The following is a 26,786-nucleotide window of genomic DNA, read 5'->3' on the forward strand; positions in this document are numbered from 1 at the left end:
CTTTTCTGCCATGTTTCGACCTATTCCTGGCGTCTACTTCCCTTCCTAATGAAGGACTTGGGCGACTAGAGCTCGGGAATAGGGGTCGAAATGGGTACCGACGCGATGACCGCGAAAGCTGGCAACTTGGCTGCGATATAGGCTCCTGCGTGCCGCCCAACAGGCGTGACTCTCTCAAGACGGGACCTGATCTGACAATGCTCTCACGCACAGACGTGAGAGCACTACTCTTCCGTTATAGCCTCCGCGCCAGCACCCTCTTAGCGACGAGGACGGGACGAGGCATGTCTAAGCAGGGATGCAAACGGAGGCAAGTCAGTTAGGTCAGACTCGGTGTGACGGTGCAACGAATACCCGCCAATCCGTGCGCCTTAAGAGCCACACCCATTAGGTTACGATAATAACTAGTCAGAAAATCGCATCCGCCAGAACGATGATCGACTGTCGGGTGTTGAACGCAGGGGACCGATTTGCCGTACGGCGATAGGGCTGACCGCCCCCGGAAAGATCGACACCCGCGGTCTCACCACCAACAGATGCAAACGTGTACCTATACACAGAGGATATTCCAATTTGGCGAACAAGCCGCAAGACGTTTCCACCAAGATCATGCTCGAGTGCAGCGAAGGGGCGGCCGTTGACGAGATAGACCGTGATAGTTTTTTGTGAGAATAGTACGCCTAACTACCTACTACTTAGTACATCCCTATGTATTGCTACGTGCTCGTCTATCTCTACGATAATACGAGGTCTACTCTGCGCGGGATGAGGGACATTACCGCCAGTTGATATCCAGAAAGAAAAAGAGAAAACCCCACTCGGATGGAGAGAGACCCCACACCACGACGGACGACTGGACCTGTTGTCGCCATACCCGCTAGCCCTGGTCAGCTCCATGATGTGTGATTGGGGGGGTTGTATCTATTCGCGTGTGCATACCCGTGGTCGGTCATCAGAGGATAGGACTCGGCGAAAGGACGCCGAGGGTCTCTTGCAGGGTCACAGACCAGCCTAACCAATCCCTTATAACCTATCTTCACCTTTAATCGTATTAAGCGAAAGGCCCGCCTTATACCAAGCTTTATCCCGTGGTTTTTATGAAGGTTATATAGGAATTGCCCCTTGAATCCATTCACAACCATAGAATAGTGCATTCAATTGCATTCTTTAAGCAATGCAATAAACGGTGGCCCTAATAATGCAGCTACATAATGGTAATGGTGGTAGTGGTGGTGATGTTAATGTGTAATGATACAGTAACGGTAATACTGGCAGTAGTGATAACTCTAGTAACCACATAAAACTTGCCTTTACTTATTAATGGAGTAATGTCGTTTTAAAGGAGCTAGTAGAATCCGTAAGAAGCCGTGGCTCGCTTTCAGGTGAGTTACATCGCGGCCCTGAGGCCGTAGGGCGTTGGAGGAAAAAGACGTGCCGAACATAACAAGAGGCAGATCTCTCCCTCTCTCTATATATGCCCCCCTGATAACTTCATCTCTCTTGCCTACCTCTCGAGTTTCACCTCTATTGATAACGCGCAAGCCGTTATAGATCTAGGAGCAGGCCAATTCGTGCATCGTCATCCGCCATGGTCCTCGCGCCGCATCCCAACCCCGACGCCCCGGTGCTGTCGCACTTCAGCCTCGAGGGCAAGACCGCCCTCGTGACGGGAGGGTGCCGGGGCATCGGCCTCGAGGTGGCGCGGGGTCTCGCCGAGGCCGGGGCCAAGGTCGCCATAACGTACGCGAGCACGGGGGCGGCCGAGGCGGACGCCATCGCGGGCCAGATCTCGGCGGCGAACGGCGGCCGCGCCGTCAAGGCCTACCGGTGCAACGTGCGGTCGCGCGAGGAGGTCGAGGCCGTGGTCGAGGCGGCGGCGCGCGAGGTCGGCGGCGGTCGCCTCGACGTGCTCGTCGCCAACGCCGGCGTCGCCGCCAACGTCGCCGCCCTCGACTACCCCGAGGCCGAGTTCCGCGCCATGTTCGACGTCAACGTCAACGGCGCCTTCTGGGCCGCGCAGGCCGCCGCCCGCGTCTTCGCCCGCCAGGCCCAGGCCGCGGCCGCCACCGGCGGCCCGCCGCACCGCGCCTCCGTCATCTTCACCGCCTCCGTCTCCGCCTCCCTCGTCAACATCCCCCAGAAGCAGGCCGCCTACAACGCGAGCAAGGCCGCTCTCGTACACCTGGGAAAGTCGCTCGCCGTCGAGTGGGTCGACTTCGCGAGGGTTAATTCCGTGTCGCCGGTATGTGTAGCCTAAGCCGTAGTAAGGGGAAAGGGTGTCTTACTGACTTGACTTCGTGGTAGGGATTTATCGAAACCGAAAGTAAGTCTCTATGCTAGTTCAGGAGGCGCGTGTCTGAATGGTGACCTAGTGCTGGATGTCCATCCTCAAGAGTGGAGGAGCGCATGGAACTCGATGGTTCCAGGCCGCAGATTCTGCAAGCCAGCTGAGTTAAAAGGGGCGTATGTGTTCCTGGCCAGCGACGCCAGCAGTTACATGACTGGTATGCATTAGTGTACCCTACAGGATGTTCAGTGCTAATGAGTGGCTTCAGGGGCTGACCTGATTATCGATGGTGGTTATACTCTAACATAAAGACAGCGAACACGCACACACACTTGCACTTGCACTTAAACTACATGTCAGGTAGATCTTAACTTGGCAGTGAAAAAGAAATCCCATTGACTATCTAGAGTGCCTAAACTAAGGTGGGACATGTGAATCATCTCCATACATACGAAAACCGCCTAGATTCTCGTCATACATGATGATAATATCCACGCTTCATACATCTCAGGACCATACCAGGTCTAATAAGCCATCTAAGTCTTTGCGGCGATTCCCGTAACTATGGGGGCAGAAGGCTGCCCATGACAATGCTTCTCCCAAGCACCAGTGTTCACACACAAGTCCCCCCCACGTCCGAGCCCCAGTGCAAATCCCAACAAAGACACATAGACATCCCCTTTCTTCACGAGGGGTAAAGTAGTTTCCGTCATGTACTCTCCACCACCCCGTGGCAATACGATAAGTAATATTGTTGACCATTTTCCTCAGAAATCAGATGAGATAGATATTAGGGGGCAGATCCAGCACACAGGCTGATGCATAGGTTGGGTATTCGCTCCGGGCTCTCGTCCGGGGAGCACTAGGCGCAGGGGTCGACGCCCCAGTGGCAGTCGACGCGGCTCTAGAGCGCCTGCTCGTGGGGGGTGAACTCGAAGCCGGGGATGCGCTGGTTGCGGGAGGCCTGGAGGATGAATTTGAAGGCGTTGGAGGCCTGGCAGCGGTAGGAGGAGAAGCGGAACTCGACCTCGGCGATGTCGCCGCCGCCGCCGCCGCCGCCGCTGCTGCTGGTCACGCCCTCGAGCTCGTAGCGGAAGCTCCGCTTGAACAGGGCCTCGAGGCGGCCGCGCTCGACGATCTCGGGGGGGCCGCGGACGCGCAGGACGCGCGACAGCCCCGGCACCGCGTAGCTGACCGGCTGCGGCGCCACGCGGTGGTCGTTCATGTGCACCGACGGCGCGTACCCGCCTACGACGAGGTGGCCCGCCGCCGCCTCGCGGATCAGCGCCTCCGTCGCCGCCCGGTCCCACAGCACGAGCTTGGCCGCCGCCGTCGGGTACGCCGCCGTCGGCGCCCGGATGTTGCACGCGTACACCTTGCCGATGCCGCGGATGGAGCCCAGAAGGTCCGCGACGGTGCAGCTCGGCGGCAGGTTCGTGATGTGCAGCGAGCAGTTTCTGCTCGCCGAGACCCTGTCGCCGCGGTTCTCCGCGCTGGTCGGGTCGCCCATGTATCGGCGGCTCATGCCTCGCGGGAACCGGGGCGGCCTGCGCTCGGTGGCGTTATCTCCGAGTTGGGAGGAGGAGGAAGTGGAAGGCTCGAGGCTCTTGCTTCGCCACTCGGCTGCCAAGGGGTTGAAGGGCTTGTCTGAGGGCTTCGAGGAGGAGGAGGAGGAGGAGGAAGGCTTAGACAGGGAGTCGGTCGCACTGATGTCGAGATTCTGCCGGCTACGTAGCCCTGGTGGCTGGTATCGCGGGATAGTTGAGACTGGTGTGTTTTCCTCACGGTGTTCTTTGGCTTGTGTTTCGTCGTCGTCGTCGTCATTGGTGGCGGAGGCTGTTGTTAGACGGTTATCGATAGCGGGCTCATCATCCTGGCTGTTAAGTGTCTGAAGTGCCGTGTTGAGATGGGTAGGCTCACTGCGAGGTATGATTCTCTCTAGAAAGAATGATCGCTTACGATTTTCGGTGTTCGGGTAGGGTCTGGGCCGGGGGACAATCTTCTTGAGCCTTCCATCAGGCGACAGGATGTCAGAAAGGCCTGAAATAATTTGGAGGTACCTGTTATATGCCTACCGTTAGCGACTCAACTCTATGAACATGACTCGAAGGAATTGACGAGAGGGTATTAGTTACCTTTCGAACTCCTTTTCTCTAGAAGCTTCAGCAGATGTTTCCCCTTCCTCCTGAGGGCCCTTCCGAGTGAGAGCCATAGAGGGGAAGCTGTGAGGAATATCTCCGGACATCGTGGCGAGTATGGGTTGTAAGTGGGTTATCGAGCCACAGCTAATGTTGGGTACAGGTGGTGAGAAGGGAAAGGAGGCTTGGTGGAAATGATGAAGTATTAGGGAGAGAGATTATGGAGAGGAAAGAGAGGGGGCCGGGACATATTTATAGAGAACGGGCTGGCAAAAGTTATTCCTGTGTGCCTGAGAACTGGATAGACACCTCAGAACGAGGCCATTGTCGTAATATGTTCCCAGAGTAACCGAGTTGCCAACGCAGGCGGTGATCGTAACTTCACACGGGTCTGAGCTAGAATTTGCCACCGTCGTGCTCGATGAATCCTCGCAGCCAGCGGGTGGCAAAACTAGTATGAAATTCCTCCTACTGTTCGACCACACCTCAGCGATATACAAATTGCGGTGATTTAGTTGCCTTGGTCGCCTCGAAGAGTAATAGGCTCCGACTACCGCATGCCGTGACCTGCCTCCGTAGGGTGCATTGTAGGGAGCAATATGAGGGGCATGCCCTATAACTCGGCGGCTTCGACCACTCCTCGGACAATCAACTAGCTACGCTATGAAGTGTGAATTGTGTGCGTCGATATTGTGAATATATGATGAGTACCGGCGGGGTGCGGCCTACTGCAACTACGTTCATATTCAAGATAGTATTCAGTACCGTCTGGGGGATTTCGTGAGTTCGCGGACTTAGCATCCTGTCTCGGATAGCAGGGGTCCTCGACCATCGTCCCATGGTATGGGGCGAGCTTGGAACGATGCATCGGAGAGCGCGGGAAGTCGTTTGGAGACGAGCTCGATTTTCAATCGGAAAATAACGTAGACTGTTCCACGGCTTTGATGTCGCACAGAGTAAAAATACCCATTTCCTCCTCTGCCCAGCGTCTAACCTACTTTGATGGTCCCGCAAGACTCTGGTGTTGCCAGACGGAGACTTGATGGCTCTAACACCCTACGGCGACCTCAGGAACACAGTGTGATATGCACCCTATTAAAAACTGGTCCGCATACGTTGACAGTTGATACGTGAGTCAAAACATCAATTGGATACCAGTATTCAATATCTTGTCATATTCTACAGCGACTAAGGAGGTCAGTAGGCAAGCAGGTGGTGGGTGGGTTAGGGGCTTCTAGTGAGTGGATGGTAGGTAGGTAAGTTGGGTACCGGTCACCCACTACACCACCTAGAAACAGGCGTAGCTAACTAGGCTTCAAGGGAGCCTGCCTATTGACCTACTAGACTTCTGACCTACCAACCTACCAACCGACCGACCTACTGGCCTCCATGAGATGTTGGTTTCCCAATGATGGCATGAATTCAAGTTAAAAGATATTCACATCCTGCTGTGCCCCTAATGCCACAGAAATGAACACCAAATTAAAATCGACTACAATATTGGCGGCAAGACACTGTAAATGATGGCGTGGGAAGCGATGGGACGCCAAAGGTCAATATTACAGGAGACTTGCCTAGTCTGCACTTCCCGTACCTCTAGTTGTAGGGTTAAAATCTGTTGGATGCGCTGGATAATTAGTGTGATGATGCACGAGAGGGGGGAGTTCCTTGGCATACAGTGGTGGGTTTGGCGCTCAACAACGAGCACAGGCAAAGCCGACACGAGTCAATAATACCTACCTACCATGTAAGCTCCGTGCACGGCATCGCAGGGGAAGGGTAGGGTAGAGATAGACTAAACAATAGAGACTACCAAGTAGCGCTGTCAGGAATCGAACCTGTCCTCTATTATCTAACCCACTGAGCTGGTAGTAGGGTAGGGCTGACTGAAGTAAGACAGAGAATCGAGTACAGGCACCTAGGTAATAGGTAAATCATCCGTTCCAACCCCGCAGAGCATTGAAGGAGTTCCCCGCAGTTCGATTTCTTAATCCCTCCCGATGGCAGCGTTGCGTCCGCTCTCCTCGTAAACAGACTAAAAGTCATGATGAGTACCTACCTAGATACCTAGATAAGGCATGAACATAGGGCCTGTGAGGAAACGAGCCCTGTAAACGGGCTGGTTAATTGCTACTACTACTACTACTACTACTACTACTACTACTACTACGACTACTACTATCACGACAGGTATAATAGAGCGTTCACGCCGGACAAAGGAAATCATATGTCTCGATAGGTAGGGACATGCAAATGTGACTATCTAGCAACACTAGGCCGTGACCCGCTCGGGGACCTGCCCTGCCCCTAGCGTTGAGCATTTTGCTGTCTGATCTGCTCCCGCAGCCCGGATTCGTCGACGTAATCAATACTGTCCGCCAGGTGCCGGAAGCGCTCGCGCAGGCTTTTCTGATACCACCACCCCATGTAGGCTACCACCACCATAAACACTGCGGCGGCGATGCCGGCCGGAAACCACCAGGTTTGTGCCGCGTCAACCTGCTCCTTGGTCGCGTCGTCCACGAATAACTGTGCCTTGGGATGCGACCACCGCTGGGCCCAGTATCGGGTCTGCTTGTAGCTGTGAGCCTTTTTCCCACACGAAACGCCGAGGGGGAGGGAAGAGGGGGGATGCTTACCGGGATCGCGCAGAGACAATTAGTCAAAACGTTCAACAGCATCAATACTAAGCTCGGCGTCAGCAGCATGCTCAGTTTGGGGGGGGGGCATTGCGTACTTGTTCCGCCGATACTGCTCAGGGCGCCGAGGAGGACCCCGGGTATTACCAAGAACAGCCAGACGGCATTCATCAGAGGCGACCGCGCGATCGCCGCGAGCCAAGGTTTTGCATGTTTGCCCTTGTCTTCCTCCTCGAAACTCGTAATGTACCAACGCAGCAACCACAACATCTGGAGCCAGAGTTGCGATGCGCCGTAGCTCAAAATTATGAGTGAGCGGCATCCAAAGCCGGACTGCGGAGTAGTGAGGCTTCGGCGCGATTAGTGGCGGATTAGACTTACTAGGGAGTGGGACATTACCTGACAAGGGAACCAAAGAATACGGGTACGCCGTAGAGGAAGAGCGCGATAAGACCTGAGATTACCTACGGAGTCGCATAGCTACAACTGGGAAAAAACTCCACTTTTCGGTACGTATACCCTAGGGGTGTGGTAGGTAGGAAGGTGCAGGTTGGATATTCAATTACACGTAGGGAAGGAGCTACCCTCTAGTTAGGTCGGCTAATAAGTAAGCTAGACTACCCCTTCGCGAGCCGGGTATTTTATATAGGTTTATATATAAACGATTTATCTCCGTAAAAACCCGGGCAAAGATCGGAAAAATCGGAAATTTACTTACGTAATTAATTAGTTTAATTAAAGTAATATATAAATTTTTCGAATCTTCTACTTATTCATATAAGAAGTTATATACGATTTAAGGTTTTTTAAAATTATATTAATAATTTCCTATATAATTTATTAATAACCTTATTAACTATACTCATATTAATATATTTACCTATTTTTTTACGATAATAAAGTAGGTTTATTATCTAATACTTTATTTTATAAATAGAAAAATAACTAGTATTAAGTAATCTTATTTTTATTCTTTATTCCTGTTTTTATTTAATTTATTATTTTAAGAAAACTACGTTTTTAAATAGGTTAAGAGTTTCTAAAATCGTACCTATTTTTATAATAAGAATTTTACCTTTCTAACTATCTTATTTTTCTATATAAAGAGGTTCTAAAAAAGAATACTAAAAATCAACATTTTTAAGACTTAATTGATTTAATAAAAATCAGAAAAATAAAAAGAAAGAAGTTTACATAATCTTAATTATTATTTTATCTATAGTATAAAGGATTAAGTAATAAACCTACTTCATTACCGTAAAAGAAATAAGTTAAGAAGCCGATATAAAGTATAGTTAATAGATTAATTAATAAATTATATAGTAAATTATTGGTATAATTTTAAAAAACCTTAAATCGTAAATAATTTCTAATAATACTAAGCGAAAAGGTCGAAAGTTTATATATTAATTTAATTAAAGTAATTAATTACGTAAGTAAATTTCCGATTTTTTTGATTTTTTCCTAGTTTTTTACGGAGATAAATCGTTTATATATAAACCTATATAAAATACTCGGCTCGCGAAGGGGTAGCTCGTAAAGCGGTACTATAACTCTATTAGTACATATACCAGCTACTACGAATACAATATCAAGCTATCGGGGACTTGCAGCAAACATACATACCTCCTCCTATTGGGGGCGTATGTGTAGACGATAAAACTGGGGCGTTCGACCGAAAAGTGGAGTTTTTTCCCAGTTGTAGCTATGCGACTCCGTAATTACCAGGTCTTTCCCGAGCGTATCCTTCAGCACTTCCCGGTACATCTTTTCAAGGAACTCATTGCGCTTGGCAACCTTCCTGATAAACGTGCCCTTGTTCTCCCCCCTATTCCACATCCACGCCGACTTGAACTTCGATGTTTCGTAGGCCGATGCGAACACAGCATCGAGTAATTTTTGCAGAAGGTGCCGAAGCCACGTAGGGCGGTCTAGGCCCTCTTTGACAACGGCGGTTTCCCGGACCACTGCCGCTTTGGGCGTTGCCGCTCTGGGCGTTGCCGCTTCGGACTCTGTCGCTTCGGACGCAGTGGTTTCAGATGCAGCGGTTTGGGGCGTGGCGGATTCGAGCGTGGCGGCCTCGGGCGCGGCGGCTTCCCAGATGTTCGTATTGTTGGTCGCGAGGAGCAGACAACTGACGAGGGCAACGTGAGGGATCGTGGTCCAGAACATGCCATACGCGAGTTGGTGTGCCGTCAGACTATAGTCGAGAATTAGCAGTGCTGGTCTAGCAGTGGGTGGATCTTGATCCCGGATAACTCACTACGAGCCCAAATCTTCGCGCACTTCGTAGACTGACCAAATGAATGAGGCGATATAAAACACCACAGGAGCTCCCACGGAGCTACCGAAGCTGACCTGAGAGTCCAATATGGCCTTCAGCTTTTGTTTGAAGGCATCGATTTTCCGCTTTTCTTCTCTAGTGTATATGTGTCCGATGTTTGGGAGCGAGCCGCTGTCATCCGGGCCTTGGGGTGCGTGTGCAGCGGTTTCATTGGAGTTGTGCGCCGTCAAGCTGTTGTGCCGTTCCGTCTGAACTCTGGACAGGACGGTGTCGTTTGGTAGGCTATCTACTGAAGCCCTGCTTGACGTCAATGCATCGTCGTCCAAGTTACCGATCAGGACGACAAGCAGGACACATGCCCTCTCCAGTACCGTGAAGGAGTTGTCGTGAATTTTTTTTCGCAAATACCCTAGGACTCGTGCGTCGAGAAGCGCTTCGTAGACTCCGGAGGTCATCATGATACCGGCGGTCGAGAACACCACGCAAGTCCACACAACAATGTCGAGTGTGATGATAAACGACGCCAAGGGGAGTTTAAGTATGAAGCTGAGAAACGCCGTGAAGTTGAGATATTGGTTCGAGAACACCGTACTTGGAACCCTTAATCGCCGGCGTCGAGGGATGTTGAGGCAAAAGGCGACCGACGGGATTATAAACAAAATCATCGGTTTCAGCCATTCCTCTGGGGAGGTGAACTTGGTTAGCCCCCATCCCGGGCAACGGTCGTGGCACCAGGAGTAAGGGACCCAAAACTGTTGCCGAGGCGCCTCTAGATTCCCGTCGAATTGAGCGCCGCACGGGAATCTAGGGAACTCCTCCAAGCTCTCAATCGTGCCGGTGAAGAATGTCTGTCCGGGCCGAATGAAAAGAGTGCCGTTTTCGACAAAGACGGTTTCGTTGACTGCCAGCTTGCAACACATCCTCCAATCTAGGCCGCCGATATACGGGTTGGAGAGGACGGGGCTCTGCTTCAGGTTCGACAGCCCTTGTTCGTAGATGGGGGCTAGCACTGTCGAAGAGACGCGGGTCGGACTCTGGGTGCTGGCCAAAGATAGCCAGAGAGCGGCGAATTGAAACAAATAGAAGAGGACAAGATGCATCTTGCACGCCCCAGTAGCGGGGTTCTGTGCCTATCGCGCTGTTGTTTTGAAGAGGGGAGGGAGCTTGGGAGGCTTCCTGGCATCTTATCTAGTAAGACACTAATATGTTAGGGCGAGGCGCCGCGGAGGCAAGACGTCTCCAGTTGAGGAAAGGAGGAAAGAGGGAAAAGAAGGATAATCAGCGTGGAAATCGAAGAAATGATCCTTTTCGCGGGACCTTGAAACGGCTCAGATGTGCTGATATCCCGGTGCTTGTTTAGCAGGTTCGTAGTAATATATAAGTCGACGCAAGCCTCAATGACGCGCTTCTAATACTCCTCGTGTGATTCTTTTTTCTTTTTTCTTCTGGCTCCTCGCCTATTTCCTCACGATCGACTACGACCATCCAGCCCTCCCTGCCCATTCTGTTTCGTATTAGTACCGTGCACATTCAAAGGCCAATTGGAAAGCTTGCGGCAAATCTTTCACGTCCAGTGTGGCGTCGGATGAACGCCGACGTCATGATCTATGTGTACCTCGCGGTGACCCCAGTCTTCGTAGGCGATAGGCTTCGCGCCAGGGAAGGGGACTGCTAGATGTAATTACGATTTGTATTAGGGTGTTATGGCGTTAGCTGTGTCGTTCCCCCATCCCCCGAATGCGGACCAGCTTTGGGAAGACAGCGCACTGGGCCCTACACTGCCAGTCATCGTCACGCTGAGGAAGACTCGAAAGTCGCTGCAGAGAGGCAGGTCTATGTAGAGAACGTAGTGCTCGCTGTCTTGTACAGTCCACATGGTAATGTCCGACTGCTTTAGGTCGTGCTACCCAATTCATGCAATGCTGACAGATTCCGGACGATTGGTTCTGAGATCCTGCGTTCCCCTTTAGGAATTTTGTGAGACGGAATCGTTTTTCCTTCCGTCCCATAGAGACTCTTCGATCTTGCGAAACGCTCCCCAATGTTATAAAAATGAGATTAATCCGCCTTCCCTCTCCCGCCCGGCTTCCTTGGTTAAGTTAGAACCGCAACCTACCTTGAAGGTGACACTGCCACCCTTGGCAAACCTGTCGTGGTGGCACGCGATACGAGTGGCCGCGAGGATGGCGGTCTACGTAGTTCGGGTCCGTTATTTCCATCACCGCCACCGAGCCGAGTAGGGTGGCTCCGAAGGCCCTCTGGAGATCATCCAGGGTGTGCGACGTGCAGTTACACGATGGTGCCCGCCTTGTTCGTTGAGTCCTCTAAATTGGGTCTCGATTTGCCCCTTAGCAGCTTGTATTAACTTCTGCTCCTTGACATCAACCTGAACTGTCTCCGTCGGCTGATCGTATCTAAGTCAACGTCTTTTTGCTTCTCTCGACCGATCAACTGCCTGATAGAAGGTGAAAATTTAGGGATGCACGCACAACAGTCTTGTCAGATGCCGGAGGTGATCTTTAGAGCGACGTCCTCTTACTAGACAGAAAGAACTCCAAGACTAAGGAAATGATTATTAAGCGTAGATACCTTGTTGGTGATGCCGATAAAAGACATGCTGATAGAGTCAATATACCTATAGTCCATCACTACATCGTATGCCAGCATAGATCATTACCAGGGCCGTTAGGGAAATTAGAAACCCGGTAAAAATCACCAAGATGCGGGCCAGCCCACTCGAGTCCGTCAACCGCCTCACCATGTCGCCTCGGAGAACGGGTATAAGAAATTCAGCAGGCGTACTTAACGGCTACACATCGCGGAGCTAATGGTATAATATCATTCCGCAAGCACTCACCGTCACTACGAAACAAGGGCTACCATTACTTATTGCTAACCTCGTCGCATTACCACAGAATATCTCCGAGGCCGACCCCGACCGAGACGCCACGCAGGAGGGACAAGTGGCCAGCTAACCATCGGTGCAGAGCAGAAAGCAAGTAACCGCTCCCCATTGTCCACTGGACGATGCGGCAGAGGTGCTGGGCTGGCAGTTCCTTTGGGGCTGTGCCACGACGATTCCCTACCGACAGGTAACAATTCTAGACGATGCCATCTAGTTGAATACATGCCACCAATCGGCGCTACAGCTTCTGCTAGCAGAAGCTCGTATTCGGGCGATTCGCGCGTTAAGACTGGGCAGACATACTGACGGGAGCCACCCCCTATTTGCGATCGGTGAGCCGGCCGGAGTAATAGTGAAACGAGGCTCGTAGTTATTAGCCGTCTCATGTCTTCTCGCCGTACCTATGGTGAGAGGCCCCGTTGGTCGGCCTCCTCAGTGACCCCGCTGCGCCATCCGCCAGGCTTTCTATCTGATACTTGCCAAAAAGAGGCCGGCGTATTACATGTGTACACATAGAAGCAGAATACATCCCGGCGTAGATACATGGATGGAAGATAGGTACTAGAAGCAATACTCGGTATTTGCACCGCTGTAATTGCAACATGGAGGTTAATGTTACATGTGACCGATGGTAGGTATGAAACCCTAGGCAGATAATACGCATGAAAAAAGAGCGAAAACAAAAACAGCGCCAGATACATCCACGGATTTCATGTAGGTACTCGGGAAACATCTCATAACACGTCAAATCCATCAGTCCGTCCGAACGTCTTCCCTCCCGCGCGGCACGCTCCGCTCGGCGACGTTCACGATGACGTCGGTGCCCCTCATGGGGCCGTTCAAGCCGAAGGACGGGGTGACCGAGTTGAGCGGCGGGAAGGGAGGCACCTCGCCGCCGGGGGGCCTGGCGAGGGTGAGGCGGAAGCGGCGGAGGAGGACGGCGACGAAGCCGAAGACCTCGTGGCGCGCGAGGGTCTGGCCGGGGCAGAGCGTGGCGCCGCCGCCGAACGGCCGGAACGAAGCGCTGCGGGCCCACGCGCGGTTCCTGAGGAAGCGCGCGGCGTCGAAGCGCTCCACGTCGGCGCCCCACACCGTCTCGTCCCGGTGCAGCTGCCGGAACGGCAGCACGATGGTCGCGCCGGCGCGCAGCACCTTGCCGCTGACGACGGTCGCCCGCGACGCCACCCGCACCGCGGCCGCGGCGTTGTTGAGCCGCAGCACCTCGTTAAAGGCCGCGTCGAGGGCCGGGCAGCTCGCGCACAGCCTCTTGATGTCGAGCTGGTCGCCGCGCCACGCCGCCTCGGTCTCCCGCCGCACGCGTGCCAGGAGTGGCTCGTCGTAGAGCAGGTGGGCGAGCAGCCAGAAGCAGCTGTTGTGCTCGTTGGACACGGCGCTAGACCTCTACGTTTAGCTTGGACCGGCCTAGTGGTGGATATTCGGAACAGACGGCGCAGGAAGGGAGAGGGGATGGGTGGGTGAGGGGGCGCACGTACGCCCAGTATATCATCAGCACCATCGACGCCTTAGACTCGACGTCCATGCCGACGGTCTCCATGCCGGCGAGTACGCTGGCGATGGCCCAGGAGGTTTCGCCGCGCCTCTCCGGCGGCAGCTGGACGAACCCCCTCATGACAGCCATGAGCTTGCGCCGCGGCCCGTCGACCGGGAGGCCGAAGACGTTGGGGTAGCGGAACACGACCATCCAGACGTGCTCGTTGAAGGACAGCATGTGGTCCACGACCGACGGGTCGAGTTCGTGGAGGTGCGGCCCGAACATGGCCCGCGTGGTGGCCTGCACGTTGAAGTGCGAGACCAGCGAGTACAGGGAGATGTCCCGCGGCGTGCAGTCGCTGCACCAGACACAGCTGTCGAACTTCGTCGTGCAGAACCTGAGGTCGTCGACGCCGCGCAGCGACGTTTGCACCGAGTCCAGAAATGTGCGGCACCACTTGTCCATGCGTTCTCCCGGTAGCAGCTGTTGCTTGTAGATATCCTCGACGCAGTGGATCAGGCACTTCTGCTTCGGGTTGATGGGGTTATTCGGGACGTAGCACCAGTCGCCGGGTTTCGGCTCGTGCCAAGAGCGCCTGAGGCCCTCGCTCGAGATTCCAAAGCTGGTGAGAAGGTTGGTTAAATGTACGTCAAAGTTGAAGGCTACCGTGTTGTCAAATATGGCCGAAACATCGGCCGGAGAGGTGCAGATGTAGAGCTTCTTGCCGAGCAGCTGTATCGCGAAGGGCTCTCGCGTGCGGCCGGTGGCATTCCTAGGCTCCGTGTTAGCCCTACAAACTCATTGGAAGAACTCGGTGAGATGTAATACAAGCCGTCCTCGATAAGCTTTACATAGTTCCCGAAGAAACTGAATGTGTGCCCTGTGGTTTTCGGTTAGGTATCGGTCTGTTCCTCACGACGACGCTGTCTACCGTACCTATAACTATTAGTCTATTAGCAGGTTGAAACTCTTTTTGTTCGCCTTCACAGCCACTAACACGGTATCCAGTAGGGCATTTCTTTCGGCTCCGAAGGCCATAGCTTGGGTTTCAGACTGAATACCCATAGACGCCACAAGAGAAGAAGGCTTGTCAAGATAAGAGTACCAGTCGCACTACGCCACCATTCTTGCAAGAGTTCTCCCAGCATTTTGATCTTGGGTCGTTAGCAAAGTTGCACGCAGAATATCAGCACCGTAACTGTGAAATCTAGAAGATGGGTTGCGGGTGAACCAAGGACTTTGCCGTCACTAATGTATGCTCTAACCTACCTCCTACAAATCATTACGTACGGCATTATACTCGCCGCCAGTTCATATTTGAACACCTCGCCACACACTTCCCGATGATCAAGAGGCAGAGGAACACTGGAACAGACACCAGGCGCAGTCGTGCCACTGTCTACATCACATCAGGGCTGAGTGATGAGCCAACACCATGAGTCGTACCAATCTAATACATCTAGCATCGTGGTTGGGATCCAACAATTCGCCCAATAGTACTCTCTGAGTTAGCTATCTACACATCTCCTATATTAGACCTAAGTTGTAAGAGGCGTAGTTAGTTAACCGATATATGCACGATGCAGACCTAGAGGCGGGGGAAGGTAATCTGTTAATGCACGACATGATAACCTACCAAAAAGCGGAATGCGTTGGTTGAAGGATGGTGGCCACTGGGTTGGGGGCGTAAGCTATTTATGTAGACATCCCTACGGATCGAGCCGAGCGATAACCGCAGGCGAGGACAGATGGTTGGGTCAGGCCGCATTTCACATCCTTCCTGTGCGTGACATTAATATTCTGAAGTTACAATGCAGATGTAGGTCAAGACCAGTCGTAACACCAGAGAATTCTCACATGAGAGCGTACTGGCCTATCATGAGCATATTCTAGGTCTTACTGTGACTGCGCTCGTCCGACTGTCTTCTTGCTCCAACGGCCGAGAAGGTTTCCTCGCTCAATAAGTGTCAGCCAGAGTGAGTTGGGACGGAACAGGAAGGCATGGACATATCAGGATTTCCTTATGGCCCTATCGCGACACGATTCCCATACACCCATATTAGGTGTCACAACCGCGGCTAATAACGTGTATTGAGTATCGGACAGGTAATGTACGTTTAGAGATAAGTCCCTTGCATATTATACGCCTTTCCCTTACTAGCAGCTATCCGGGGCGCTTTTCGGTTTTTTTTTTTTTGCTAACACAGCGACGGTGTTGAAAAGACCCTAAACGTCCAACGAAAGTTAAGCTCGTATGTTCGCTTCGAAAGTATTATTTCGTCGATTTCTTGAAGGTGTTCTCCTTTCGGAAAGCTTCACCCGCTCTACTGTCTCCAGCCCGAATTCACGTTCGCGAATATGGCGGAAGTTATCCCAGGTCAACCCGTGCCCGGAGTGACTCCGCTAGGTGTTCCTTATCATAGCTTCCTGGTAAGTAATGACTGTTGAGCGTACCATGTATACTGGTTATATGGCTTGATACTAACTTCTTACCTTCGTAGGGAGCCATATGGGGTGGAGTCGCTATGTCCGGGTTAGCGCTCGCATGCCGGCTTTACTCGCGGTTTAAGGGACCACGCAGACTGTTCTGGGACGACGCATTCGCCATCGCTGCGTTTGTCCTAGTCTTGATCACGGGCGCACTGTGGCAGTGGGAAGCCAGGGAGATGTACTACGTGATCGATGTGCAAGCTGGGCTCGCGAACTTCGAGCCGGACTTTTTCGATCGTTTGAAACGTTGGCTCGTTGTTTCCCTGGTTGTCGAGCTCTTCTTCTACACCGCCCTGATCCTGATCAAATTTGCGTTCTTATTCTTCTTTTGGAGGCTCGGCAGCGATATCAACTATTTCAGACACGTCTGGTGGCCAGTGGCCTTCCTGTCTTTAGCGAGTTATCTTGGTTCCGTTGGAGATGTTAACTACAAATGTCTCCTTGGGCCTGAAGAGACGATCATGGGGCAATGTACCACCTTGGAGGAAATCGACTGGACCGACATGACTCTCAAAGTCAACTGCGCCTTGGACGTTCTTACGGACTTTTTGAGTACTGACTACAAATCCCTCCTCTAGTCCCACAGTGCAACTCTAACTCTACCGCCACAGTTATGCTTCTTCCTGCCATCCTCCTCTGGAATGTCCGGATTCGATGGACGAAAAAGCTCGCGATATTGTGTCTCTTCTCACTCTCCATTGTGACAATAACCATTGCTATAGTACGGGTAGCAAGCATTGGCTTGACAAAGAGACCGGATGGCAACGACGATGTCTCCTATTTGTGGCTGTGGAGCGCCATAGAACCACCAGTTGGTATGTTATTGAAGAGTGTCAAGCCTTAGCTCCTTTTCCTCACCTCTCCCTCCCATCGCGACCCCACCATTTCGTTATTTGAAGGCGTCTGAGCACTTTCTTACGTATCATACCTTCTTAAAATAGCTATCATCGTCTCTTGCTTTTCCGCGTTCCCACAACTCTTCGCGCAGTCGACCCGCAATATGAAGCCGGCCTTCACGCCTTCGGAGACATACCTGAGAATGATGTCGCGTATCCGCTCGGGGAAGAAACACCAGGCCGACCAATGGATAGACCTTACTGCTGTCTCCCAATCCGTCGACTTCAACCAATCTCGCCTAGGCCCCTCGTCTGCTGAAACTTCTGTCCAGCAGAGCGTTGATAGCTGGCAGCCAATTCTTGTCCCGAATGAATCAAGGCTCATTGCTCACGCATACACGGGGCCGCATCAGAACGCTGTTAGGAACCCCGAAGGCCAGATTGAGCACCAGGTTGAGTTTGTCGTAACGACACAGAAAGGTTAATTCCCATACGGATTCTAGGGTAGATTGCACAATATTATATTATGTGAGAGTAGCGGGACTTTGAGGAACAGTAGATTCATGTACTGGGTATTTGTCAATAAATCACCCAGCAATTTGGAGCTATATTAGCACCACGGCACAGTAGATCGAGGGGAACCCCCCTAAGCTCTGAGTGCGCAAGAGTAGTCTCAATTGTAAACGTGGCCACTTAGTAACTGCATTCTCTCTGTTTGGCAGTGTCGGGTAATGCGGAGTGATTGCATTTGAGTAAGTTGATCTCAAGCAAGTGTATGGGCATTGCTGTCCTGGGGAGTTGCCTCTGCCCTCACTTCGGCAACCGCTTATGTTTGAGAAGCACTTCTCTAATTTGCGACGCTATCCTTGCTGTCGCGTAAAACGTAGACGCCCACATTTACGCTTTGCGGTATGCAGGCATATAAGGGCTGATTCAATTGCCACGTGACACTTGCATACCTCTTCGATATTGGCAAGGGGTGGAAGGCTGATCGGGACCATGATAACCTTGGCGTATTGCAGTAACTCGATGATTCAACGGCGCCCTATAGGTGAGAATAAATACACGTATACGTGTAGTATTGGTTTTGATTTTTTAAGTGTTCGGTTGGTTAATATGGGAACATCGTCTTCACTTCGTGATGGCGTGAAGGATAATAATATAAGCCATCAAGGGGAACAAGGAGGCAAGTAAAAGCGTGACATTATTATGCCTAGAGGTTATTAGAGTAATACTTTTCATAGTAGATTCCTCAATAACACATCTTAGTTTGTCGAGGATCTGCCTGGTAGTTGATAGATTCAACCTATCGTCTGCTCCAAGTCAAGGGCGCTCGCTCAGGATGAAGCATTTGGAGGAGCAAGACGGTGCCTGAGTCATTCTTGATGAGGTTCATTACCCTCTTCCGAGCAGAAGCTATGCTCTCCCCTTCGTTCAGGACGGGGCTTACGCGCCAGTCGCGAAATAGCACCGCCAGAGTCGCGACGAACTCGACCTGGGAGAACTTCCTGCCCGGGCAGTCGCGCGTGCCCTCAGACCAGCCGATGAATGCGCCCCGTGTGTGCAGATCCATCTCCTCGTCACCCGCTCGCCCGGCCTTAATCCACCGCGAGGGCCGCCACACGAGAGAATCCGTTCCCCAGTACCTCGGGTCCGTCTGCACAGAGCCATAGCTCGGAGAGATCATGCACTGCGGTGGGATAACAATAGTCCTGTCGCCCACTGTTAGCGGCTGCGCATGGTCGCCAGTCCACTTAATCACGGGCACGGGGGTGTAGAGCCGCATTGTCTCGAACAGGACAGCTAGGCAACGCTTGAGACGTGGGAAATCGGCGCGGTAATCCCACTCGTTCGGCTGACGATCTCCGGCAACAGCCCGAATCTCTTCAGACAGCCAGTCTTGAACGTCGGGATGCGCTGCGATAAAGTACATAGTAAAGGTAAATGTGTTGGCAGTGGTGTCGTGGCCGGCGAAATTGAAGGCGAACATGTTGCCATATATTTCGCTCTCTGTGAGGCCACCCGAAGTCTTTGCTTCGTCCTGGGACGCGCGGATGAGCAACGTCATCAGGTTGTGGTCGGACGTCTTTCCTTCGGCACTGCGACATGTTGAGTCAATTTACTTGTGCTACCGGGAACATACCATTCTCACTGTATCAAAGGGTGTAGAAGAATATCGGGAGGAGGAGAGAAGGGGGGGGAGGTGATGATACTCACAAGTTGCGCTTCTCCTCTTCGTATAAATTTGTCATGTACGCGTGAAATGCGACCCATGCTTCGTGCACGATCCGGAAATTGCGCGGAAGCCAGGGGTTCGCAATAAACTTGGTACCAAACGCGAGGATAAGGATGCAGTTCTCCAGGATGATTTGCAGAGACACCTTATAATTGCTGGCTGGGTTGGCGGATGCGTCTCTCTCGTCGTGGCCGACAAACTTGAAGGACTTGCCGAAGCCAGCACGCGAGAGTACGTGGAGGGATAGAGTACGTAGGTCTGCCGCAGCTGATGCAAGGGAGGTCTTGGATGTCCAGTAGCGGAGCATATCGCCGGCCAGGGTGATGCTCTCAACCCAGACAATCTCATTGTTTTGCTCGTTAAAACATCGTGTCGCGACTCTCCGCTGCGTTTTCCATTGGTGGCCCTCTGCCTGCAATAAGGGAACGCCCTAGTTAGTTTCAACGGCAGTCAAGAAAACTCCCGCTAGGGAGAACAAGAATGTCTTACCGTAGCAATGTTGGGCCCGAAGATATTGAGGACCTCTGCGAGTGTTTTAGCGTATGGTTCCTCGTCCAGGACAAATGTACCACTCGTGGAGCTGTTGGGGGGGGGGGTTCACGAACCCGAGACAAAGACCGGCCGAGGGAAGTCTGTTCCCCTTCGGAAAACAGACATCAAAGCCTCCGGGTCATTGACGTATACCCAGTTTTTCAAAGGCGTCACCAGGACCCAGATGTCGCCCATTTCATAGTGTGATCGGTACCTATCACTGATCTCCCATCCCCGCCAGTTGTACCGGGTGAAACTGTTGTCGCCGAACGGCAGACGGCGAAGGACCGACAAGACCTTCCTATCCAGGAGAACCCAGAATGGGTTGAGGGGACTGATGGGAATCATGCGGATAGGTACGCCGATCGTGCGAACTGACGCGTAATTCCGCGCAAGGCGGATGCCCGTGTCGACAACCCACGCCGCTGCCAGTAGCAGAGGGGCGGCCAGTAGCATTGCATACCAAGCCATCGTTCAAAGGATTAAGCAACAGATGCGCTAGTCTCTGGGAACGCCAAACGCATCCAAAGAGACGATTGGTTTTGTGCCGCTAGAGGGTGTGAAGGAAAAATCCTGCCGTCGGAGATCGAGGATGAAGAAGTGTGTAGGCTAGAAAGGAAGGGGGCGAAAAAGAAGGCGAGGAAGAATTATCGCAGGCAAGAAGTGAAAATAGAGGATTGCAGTGTCTCATGAAGAGGACACAGCATGCGATGCAACCAAATTCAGACCTAACAGGTCAGCATTGATCCGGGCTCACCGTCTCGTACTGCTGCGGATAGTTAAGCAGGTAAGTACGCAATGCGCAGGCCATGTTGCCATGTTGGTGGAAGGGTGTGCATACAATATTAATTTGCACGGCCTGTCGTATTCGCCGCCCTTCTCCTGGGATAAAAGTGGGAGATAGACTTATCACAAGTGTAACCACTCTCACGCAGAACGGCGGCACGAATAGGACGAGACGCGCCCATAATACAGGTTGGTATTGGGCGCGGCCGTGCCGCGACGTCTTCGCGCAGGCGAGGGTAGCTAATAGGACGTCGGCGAGCTCTCCGACGTGATCATCACGAGGTTCGAAGAGACCATCCCCAAGCTTAGGACTGTCGACAACCTCTTTAGATATGATTACGATGGGGGTGGGCGTACCAGTAAAGGCGACGAGAGATGGCGATGGGTGAATGGCAGATATCGACCCGCCCCTGTTGGCTCTGCAAGCGGCACCAGACTCCATCTCACCCCCCTGCAAGGTCCTCCGAGGGCTAATATATAATATGTGTTGGTACTTTTTGTTATTGTTGTCGTGGCACAGCTCGGAAAGAAAACCAAGTCCCGGGATGTTCTGTCATGAGAGGGAGATGCAAGTAACGGTTGATCCAAAGTCTCAATACTTACATGTGTACTGTATATGCATGTACACGTCTGTAGTCTGTGGTGAGTCCAAGTTACCAAGTTGAGGCACACCACTCACTCACCTCAAGCGCCATTCCGCGGCGTGTTGGTCGATGATATATAGCATCATATAATTAAGAGAGCCGCTAAGCAGTCGAAAGCCTACCGTGAGCTGTTTTCAATGAAGACACAATTTCAGTCTTTCGTCGTTGCTCCATTTTTACCGGAAGTTGTGCCATCTTCAAGAATGAGTAATACTCAACACTTTCTCTCCTCTTGTGTGGACCATTCGCACGTCCACTGCGAATCGCACAATTTGGCCATCGCCAGCTATGTATTGACTCTAATAGAAGTAAGCAGACGATACCTCCTCCATCGCTTCCACTCCGTTTTAGTATTGGAGTAAAAGTTGACGTCCCCAGAACCTGGAAGTCAAGCTCCCGACGTTCCCACATCCAACCACTTTGCAGGATAAATCGACAACATGGGCGGTTATTGCGGTTGTAATGCCTCTCTTATGCTTCGCATTTACCTACCTTGTGTCCACTGTCAGATTTCGAAGATCCCTGAGAAGGGGTGATAGGAACAGCCCACCTAGCGCCCCGGTTGTCCCTTACTGGATCCCCGGACTCTTCCATGGCCTGTCAATGCTGGACCCCTCGGCATTCCTCTTGAGACTGAAGTAAGGTGCTTACCTACTTGGCAATATCCCAAGAAATCCCATGTCGATGATGTATATTGCTGACAACGGCGATCTGTGGCAGGAATGATTTCGGGTCTGAGAAGCCTCTGTTGGTCAAAGCGGGCCCCCTACGATTCTATGTCTTCGCCGACTCTGAGCAAGTTAAGACGGTGTTTAGAAACTCGAAACGGATGACGAACAAATCCTCAACGCTCTTCGCGCTGCACTATCTGCTCGGTCTTCCTAGAAGCGCCGTTAACTTTTACCAGGCCGACGACTCTGGCATGAGTTTAACCCCTCGACCAGGAAGCAAAACGCGCCCCGAAAATAGGATCAATTTCTTGATCGCCCATAATGCGAAGGTCTACATGTCGTCCAGTCACCTCCAGACTCTTGATGAGCTGTATGTGGCTATACTGCTTCGCCGTCTTGATGCTTTGGACGTCGGGGACGAATGGGTTGCATTTCCCGACCTCCACGTATTCCTCCAGCGCATCGCTATGCACTCCTCCATCGAGGCGCTGGCCGGCTCCAAGGTCCTCGAACTCTGCCCTCAGCTCGTCGAGGACATTCTAGTTTTCCAGTCGTATGTTCCCGATTTTCTTCACCTCCGCCCGCGTTGGTTGGTCCCCGAAGCGTACCGAGTGCGGAAGCGGATCCTCGACGGCTTCAAAAAGTGGGAGGAGCACGCCCTTAAGCATTCAGATTGCTCCCAAGTCGGCCCCGAGGATGCAGAATGGGAACCCTACTGGGGTACCAAACTCGTTAGGGTGAGGCAACAGTATACGCGCAACGCGAAGGGAATGAACGCCGATGCTCGAGCTACGGAAAACCTGGGTTTTATATTCACGTAAGTGACTCCGACGCGAACGTTCCTCTTCCTCTTCTGACATTGGCTCCAGGTCAACTACAAACATTACCACTTCCATTTTCTGGTTCATACTGGAAGCACTGAAGGACCCGCGACTTTTCGAACAGCTCACGGGCGAAGTCGCTCAGTGTCGCGCTGGTGACGGAAATAGGTTCAACCTGAGCAAATTAGTCACGCAACCCTTGCTCCAGTCAACATATGCCGAGGTCCTGCGTCTCTACGTCGCAACCGCGATCAGCCGCGTTGCCGAGTACGAAGACATCCACGTCGCAGGCTACGCGATCCCTAAGGACAGCATGATAATCATGTATAGCCGGACGATGGCCCTCGACTCTGAGGCATGGATCCGAGCCGGCAGGCGCTTGAGAAAACCGCTCGAGGAATTCGACGCCGAGCGATTTCTCGTCAGTCCTGACTGGATGCGGCCTAGAGCGAACGGCACATCCGGCGAGAAAGAGACAACACCGGAAACGGGAAAGACAGCCTCGTCGTCTGAGCGCCGGTTCTCGACAGAGGGCCTGCTCGGGCTGTGGATCCCGTACGGAGGGGGGGACCACATTTGCCCCGGGCGCCAATTTGCGAAACATCAAATGCTGCTCACTTTCGCGATGTTGTTTGATAAGTTCGAGATCGAGTTAGCTCTTCCCGACCCAGGCAGGGTGCAACCGAATATGCGATACGCGCCATTTGGCGCTCTTCCTCCGGCCCATGACACCCCCTTTCGGATCAGAAAGCGGCGGGTCAGTGAGAGAAACGCCAAGACAAAGAAAAGGGGGTGATATGAAAAGAACAGTTATTGCAATTCTGGGTAGTATTCTTAACGCGGGGCGTCCCGCTCTGTGGTGCGTAGCACATCGTAGGTATCACATACAGCCCCCAATGTGCCCTCCGCGATTCTTCTTCCTCTTTTCGGCCCGGCAGCGTGGTATCGAGGTAACATCTGCATATGCATGTTGGAAGCAGGAACCTAAGCCGGGTGGTAGCCTTGTACGCGCATGGCTCGTGGAACATAGGAACCGTAAGGGTGAGAATATTAGCAACACACGCAATCTCGCAGGCATAATGGATGGGTGCCAGTTTTGAATGATCCGTAATCATCCCATCGTTTGTTGCGGCGGCGCTGACTGGCTCGCCTCTAACTGTCCGTCACCGTAAGTCCAACGCGGTTATCTTTCACTACTACTATCCCACCGTCCTATAGAAGGAACAGCTCAAAATGAGAATTTACACCGGCTCGGGTGGAGCTTGGCATCCGGAAATTGGCCTGATATTGGCAAAGAGTGATCGGTTACCTAGGGTTGACAGGTTGGTTCGTGTCGCACTTTTGGTTACGCCGATGTCATGTTGTCAGTTCCACCGAATCTCTCATATACGAGAATATCTAGCCTCGATTGACCGGCTAGTGGGCTGCTGTGGTGCAAATTTTGCCAATGCCATCGCTTTCTTCTCTTCAACCCTACCTGTAACAGTTTCCACCCATCTTCCCTTCGGTGTCAAGCACGGTTAGAACAGACAGACCGGTTTTGGGTTATGATCGTGGCTTAAGTGAAATCCATCCTAGCCTGGGACTTCTTTCATACACATTTCCGCAATGGCTGACAAGAACGAGACCAAGCCTCCGACTGCGGCCCCCATCACCGTCACGGCCGTGGAAGAGGGTGACAACCACCTGAGTTCCTGGCGCCTGACTATAGTTATCGGTAGCCTGTGTCTCGGTATCTTCCTTTTCGGGCTCGATGTCAACATCATCGGCGTCGCCATCCCGCCCATCACGACCGAATTCCGTTCACTTCCCGACGTCGCCTGGTACGGCTCCGCCTACCTCCTAACCCTCACTGCCTTCCAGCCTTTCTTCGGTAACCTCTACAAGTTTTTCAACGCCAAGGTCGTTTACCTGTCCTCGCTCGTCATCTTCGAAGGTACGTCTTATTGGGCCTATTCAAGACTCTCGCCTTACTTTCCACGCTACCATTGTCGGACATGACGACGCGGCGTATGAAGAAGCTGACGATTATGATAAAGCTGGGTCTGCAATATGCGCGGCAGCGCAGAGTTCTGCCGTCCTCATCTTTGGACGCGCATTCCTTGGTCTCGGGGCCGCTGGGCTGCTCCAGGGAGCCCTCGCCATCATCGGATATGCCGTGACCGTGGACCGTGTGCCTCTATTCCAAAGCATCGTGGTCAGCTCGCTGGTCATAAGCGTAACCTTCGGACCAGTGATAGGTGGTGCTCTCACGGAGTATGTGAATTGGCGTACGTAATATCTTCTTCTTTGTACCGCAAGTTTACCCTCTCCCTCGCCCCTATTACTTCAGACGTAGCGGCGCGTCCACTAAAAAGCTAATGACAGTGTACAGACTGGTGCTTCTGGATGTAAGCACTTCTGAACAGCTCGCCCCTATTTCGTGATATAATGCTGTGGGGTTCCTAACTCTCTCGCCAGCAATGTGCCAGCCGGCGCTGTGGTGATGATTATCGTCTTCTTCTTTGTGCCCGTTGCGAAGTCCGCGAACAGTGCCAATCAAAGCCTGCCCATACGGGAGAAACTCCGTCGTATGGATACTCCTGGTCTCATCCTATTTTTGGGTGGAATAACTTCGCTCCTGCTTGCATTAACTTGGGGTGGTCAGACGTACCCCTGGCGTGATAGCAGAATTATCGGCCTGTTCGTTGGATTCGGGCTTATCACTATACTTTTCTGCTACTGGCTTGTACGACAGGGAGATCTAGCCCTGATTCCCTTGAGAGTCCTAAAGAAACGCTCGATATATATGGGATCTATTACTCTAACTGGCTTTGGTACACTCAACGTGGTTGTGAGTAACCATCAACTTGCAGTTTTAGGGAGTTACTGGCGGCTAACCTCGGCGAGCTACCGTCTAGTATGGATACTATCTCCCCATACTCTTTCAATCCGCACAAGGGGTGTCTACCACCGAAAGTGGACTACGATATATCGCCCTCGTTGGTCCGCAGATCGTTGCTTTGATCATTGTTGGATCCCTCGTGTCGAAGTGGGGCTATTATGCTGGTAGCCTTCCCGCAATTCTCGTTGCTCGTTAGCTAACTGGGGCTGTCTTCAGGTTCCTTACATGATAGCTGGTAGCATCATATGTAGCATCGGTGCCGGTCTTCTAACCACTGTCAACCTCTCCACGTCGACGCCGAAATGGGCCGCATACCTAGTCCTTACGGGACTGGGTCTTGGCATGGGCGGACAGCTTCCCTATACGGCGCTACAGGCCGTTTTAGAGTACGTCGGATCGAGCACCGTCATGAGATTATCTCAAAGGCTAACCTATCACAGTCCCGAAGATGTAGCAACGGGGAATGGTATGTGATGGAATCGTCCTAGATACATTGCCGCTAACGTGTGCATAGCAATCGCCGTTTTCTCCTTTCATCTTGCTGGGTACGTATAATACAAAGCCTATCCTACCTTTTCTCTACCAACTTGAATGTTTTAAGCTAATTCCATAATACAGCTCGGTTGGCACCGCGATCGGCCAGAGCCTTCTGATAGACGGTCTTTACTCCGCAGTTCCAAAGTATACACAGGTCGTTTCTGCGTCCGACGTTGTCCAAATCGGTGCGACAGGTTTGGCTTTGGTTGCAACCTCTCCTGAAGTCCTGCATGCTCTACGATCGGCTTATGTCGAGGCGGTCCGACGGACAATCATCCTGGGCCTGGCTGGCACACTGCTAGCAGTTCCATCATCCTGTGCCATGGAGTGGGTGAATATAAAGCGTGTGGCAGAAGAAAGGGATCGCAACCGAAGATTGGAAAATGGCTCTACGGAAATCTCAGCTTCAAACGTTTCGGAAACAAAATCTAGCCACTGAACAGATGCAGTTAATATTTTGGTACGGCCACGGCACTTAATTCATTCCTTGTCCCCCTTCCCGTGATCTATTAATCGAAGTTAGTGTCGTTTAAGTAGTAGAGATTCTCTGTTGGAAAAATCTATTATAACACACTGTGAAATATTAACCCATTAAATATATACAA

At 52.1% G+C, this 26,786-nt stretch overlaps 8 protein-coding genes across 8 annotated transcripts; 4 read left to right on the forward strand and 4 right to left on the reverse strand.

Annotated features, from left to right (window-relative positions):
- The first annotated feature begins 1,364 nt into the window (after positions 1-1,364).
- On the forward strand, positions 1,365-2,700 carry GGS23DRAFT_576793 (NAD(P)-binding protein). Its single transcript, XM_051516876.1, has 4 exons — positions 1,365-2,242; positions 2,305-2,323; positions 2,373-2,504; positions 2,556-2,700. Exons 1-4 carry the CDS (start codon positions 1,589-1,591, stop codon positions 2,594-2,596), a joined length of 846 nt encoding a protein of 281 aa, XP_051370142.1. The 5' UTR covers positions 1,365-1,588; the 3' UTR covers positions 2,597-2,700.
- On the reverse strand, positions 2,701-4,684 carry GGS23DRAFT_576794 (uncharacterized protein). The gene is made up of 2 exons (XM_051516877.1): positions 4,423-4,684; positions 2,701-4,347 (listed from the first exon to the last, which is right to left on the reverse strand). The coding sequence occupies exons 1-2, from the start codon at positions 4,530-4,532 to the stop codon at positions 3,192-3,194; spliced, it is 1,266 nt and encodes a 421-aa protein (XP_051370143.1). The 5' UTR covers positions 4,533-4,684; the 3' UTR covers positions 2,701-3,191.
- A 2,048-nt stretch (positions 4,685-6,732) lies between these two features.
- GGS23DRAFT_606301 (uncharacterized protein) lies at positions 6,733-10,448 on the reverse strand (the record flags this gene model as incomplete). Its single annotated transcript, XM_051519887.1, has 5 exons — positions 6,733-6,996; positions 7,065-7,111; positions 7,163-7,413; positions 8,728-9,264; positions 9,328-10,448. 5 exons carry the CDS (start codon positions 10,446-10,448, stop codon positions 6,733-6,735), a joined length of 2,220 nt encoding a protein of 739 aa, XP_051370144.1.
- Positions 10,449-13,006: 2,558 nt separating this feature from the next.
- GGS23DRAFT_611976 (cytochrome P450) lies at positions 13,007-14,900 on the reverse strand (the record flags this gene model as incomplete). Its single annotated transcript, XM_051520453.1, has 5 exons — positions 14,743-14,900; positions 14,682-14,687; positions 14,574-14,625; positions 13,747-14,517; positions 13,007-13,646 (listed from the first exon to the last, which is right to left on the reverse strand). The coding sequence occupies exons 1-5, from the start codon at positions 14,891-14,893 to the stop codon at positions 13,007-13,009; spliced, it is 1,620 nt and encodes a 539-aa protein (XP_051370145.1). The 5' UTR covers positions 14,894-14,900.
- A 629-nt stretch (positions 14,901-15,529) lies between these two features.
- GGS23DRAFT_576801 (uncharacterized protein) lies at positions 15,530-17,677 on the forward strand. Its single transcript, XM_051516878.1, has 6 exons — positions 15,530-15,722; positions 15,825-15,828; positions 15,969-16,175; positions 16,247-16,787; positions 16,847-17,050; positions 17,177-17,677. The coding sequence occupies exons 3-6, from the start codon at positions 16,104-16,106 to the stop codon at positions 17,554-17,556; spliced, it is 1,197 nt and encodes a 398-aa protein (XP_051370146.1). The 5' UTR covers positions 15,530-15,722; positions 15,825-15,828; positions 15,969-16,103; the 3' UTR covers positions 17,557-17,677.
- A 700-nt stretch (positions 17,678-18,377) lies between these two features.
- On the reverse strand, positions 18,378-20,309 carry GGS23DRAFT_606304 (cytochrome P450; the record flags this gene model as incomplete). Its single annotated transcript, XM_051519888.1, has 4 exons — positions 18,378-19,170; positions 19,289-19,719; positions 19,797-19,831; positions 19,913-20,309. 4 exons carry the CDS (start codon positions 20,307-20,309, stop codon positions 18,378-18,380), a joined length of 1,656 nt encoding a protein of 551 aa, XP_051370147.1.
- A 1,562-nt stretch (positions 20,310-21,871) lies between these two features.
- Positions 21,872-23,556, forward strand: GGS23DRAFT_611992 (cytochrome P450; the record flags this gene model as incomplete). The annotated part of the gene is made up of 3 exons (XM_051520454.1): positions 21,872-21,906; positions 21,989-22,756; positions 22,809-23,556. The coding sequence occupies 3 exons, from the start codon at positions 21,872-21,874 to the stop codon at positions 23,554-23,556; spliced, it is 1,551 nt and encodes a 516-aa protein (XP_051370148.1).
- An 812-nt stretch (positions 23,557-24,368) lies between these two features.
- On the forward strand, positions 24,369-26,681 carry GGS23DRAFT_611997 (major facilitator superfamily domain-containing protein; the record flags this gene model as incomplete). The annotated part of the gene is made up of 8 exons (XM_051520455.1): positions 24,369-24,696; positions 24,800-25,034; positions 25,221-25,593; positions 25,661-25,828; positions 25,861-26,030; positions 26,085-26,110; positions 26,159-26,189; positions 26,263-26,681. The coding sequence occupies 8 exons, from the start codon at positions 24,369-24,371 to the stop codon at positions 26,618-26,620; spliced, it is 1,689 nt and encodes a 562-aa protein (XP_051370149.1). The 3' UTR covers positions 26,621-26,681.
- Between the last annotated feature and the right edge of the window lie 105 nt (positions 26,682-26,786).

This window comes from Durotheca rogersii (genome assembly GCF_024521655.1).
Source record: "Durotheca rogersii strain YMJ 92031201 chromosome Unknown GGS23scaffold_18, whole genome shotgun sequence".
In the NCBI taxonomy this organism is placed as follows: domain Eukaryota; kingdom Fungi; phylum Ascomycota; class Sordariomycetes; order Xylariales; family Xylariaceae; genus Durotheca; species Durotheca rogersii.

Coding starts and splice junctions, on each gene's coding strand:
- GGS23DRAFT_576793 (XM_051516876.1), top strand. CDS start 1,589: ATGGTCCTCGCGCCGCATCCCAACCCCGACGCCCCGGTGCTGTCGCAC. Junction 2,505..2,555: donor CGCCAGCAGTTACATGACTG/GTATGCATTAGT, acceptor GAGTGGCTTCAG/GGGCTGACCTGATTATCGAT.
- GGS23DRAFT_576794 (XM_051516877.1), bottom strand. CDS start 4,532: ATGTCCGGAGATATTCCTCACAGCTTCCCCTCTATGGCTCTCACTCGG. Junction 4,348..4,422: donor AGAGAAAAGGAGTTCGAAAG/GTAACTAATACC, acceptor GGCATATAACAG/GTACCTCCAAATTATTTCAG.
- GGS23DRAFT_576801 (XM_051516878.1), top strand. CDS start 16,104: ATGGCGGAAGTTATCCCAGGTCAACCCGTGCCCGGAGTGACTCCGCTA. Junction 16,176..16,246: donor TTCCTTATCATAGCTTCCTG/GTAAGTAATGAC, acceptor TTACCTTCGTAG/GGAGCCATATGGGGTGGAGT. Junction 16,788..16,846: donor CGTTCTTACGGACTTTTTGA/GTACTGACTACA, acceptor CTACCGCCACAG/TTATGCTTCTTCCTGCCATC.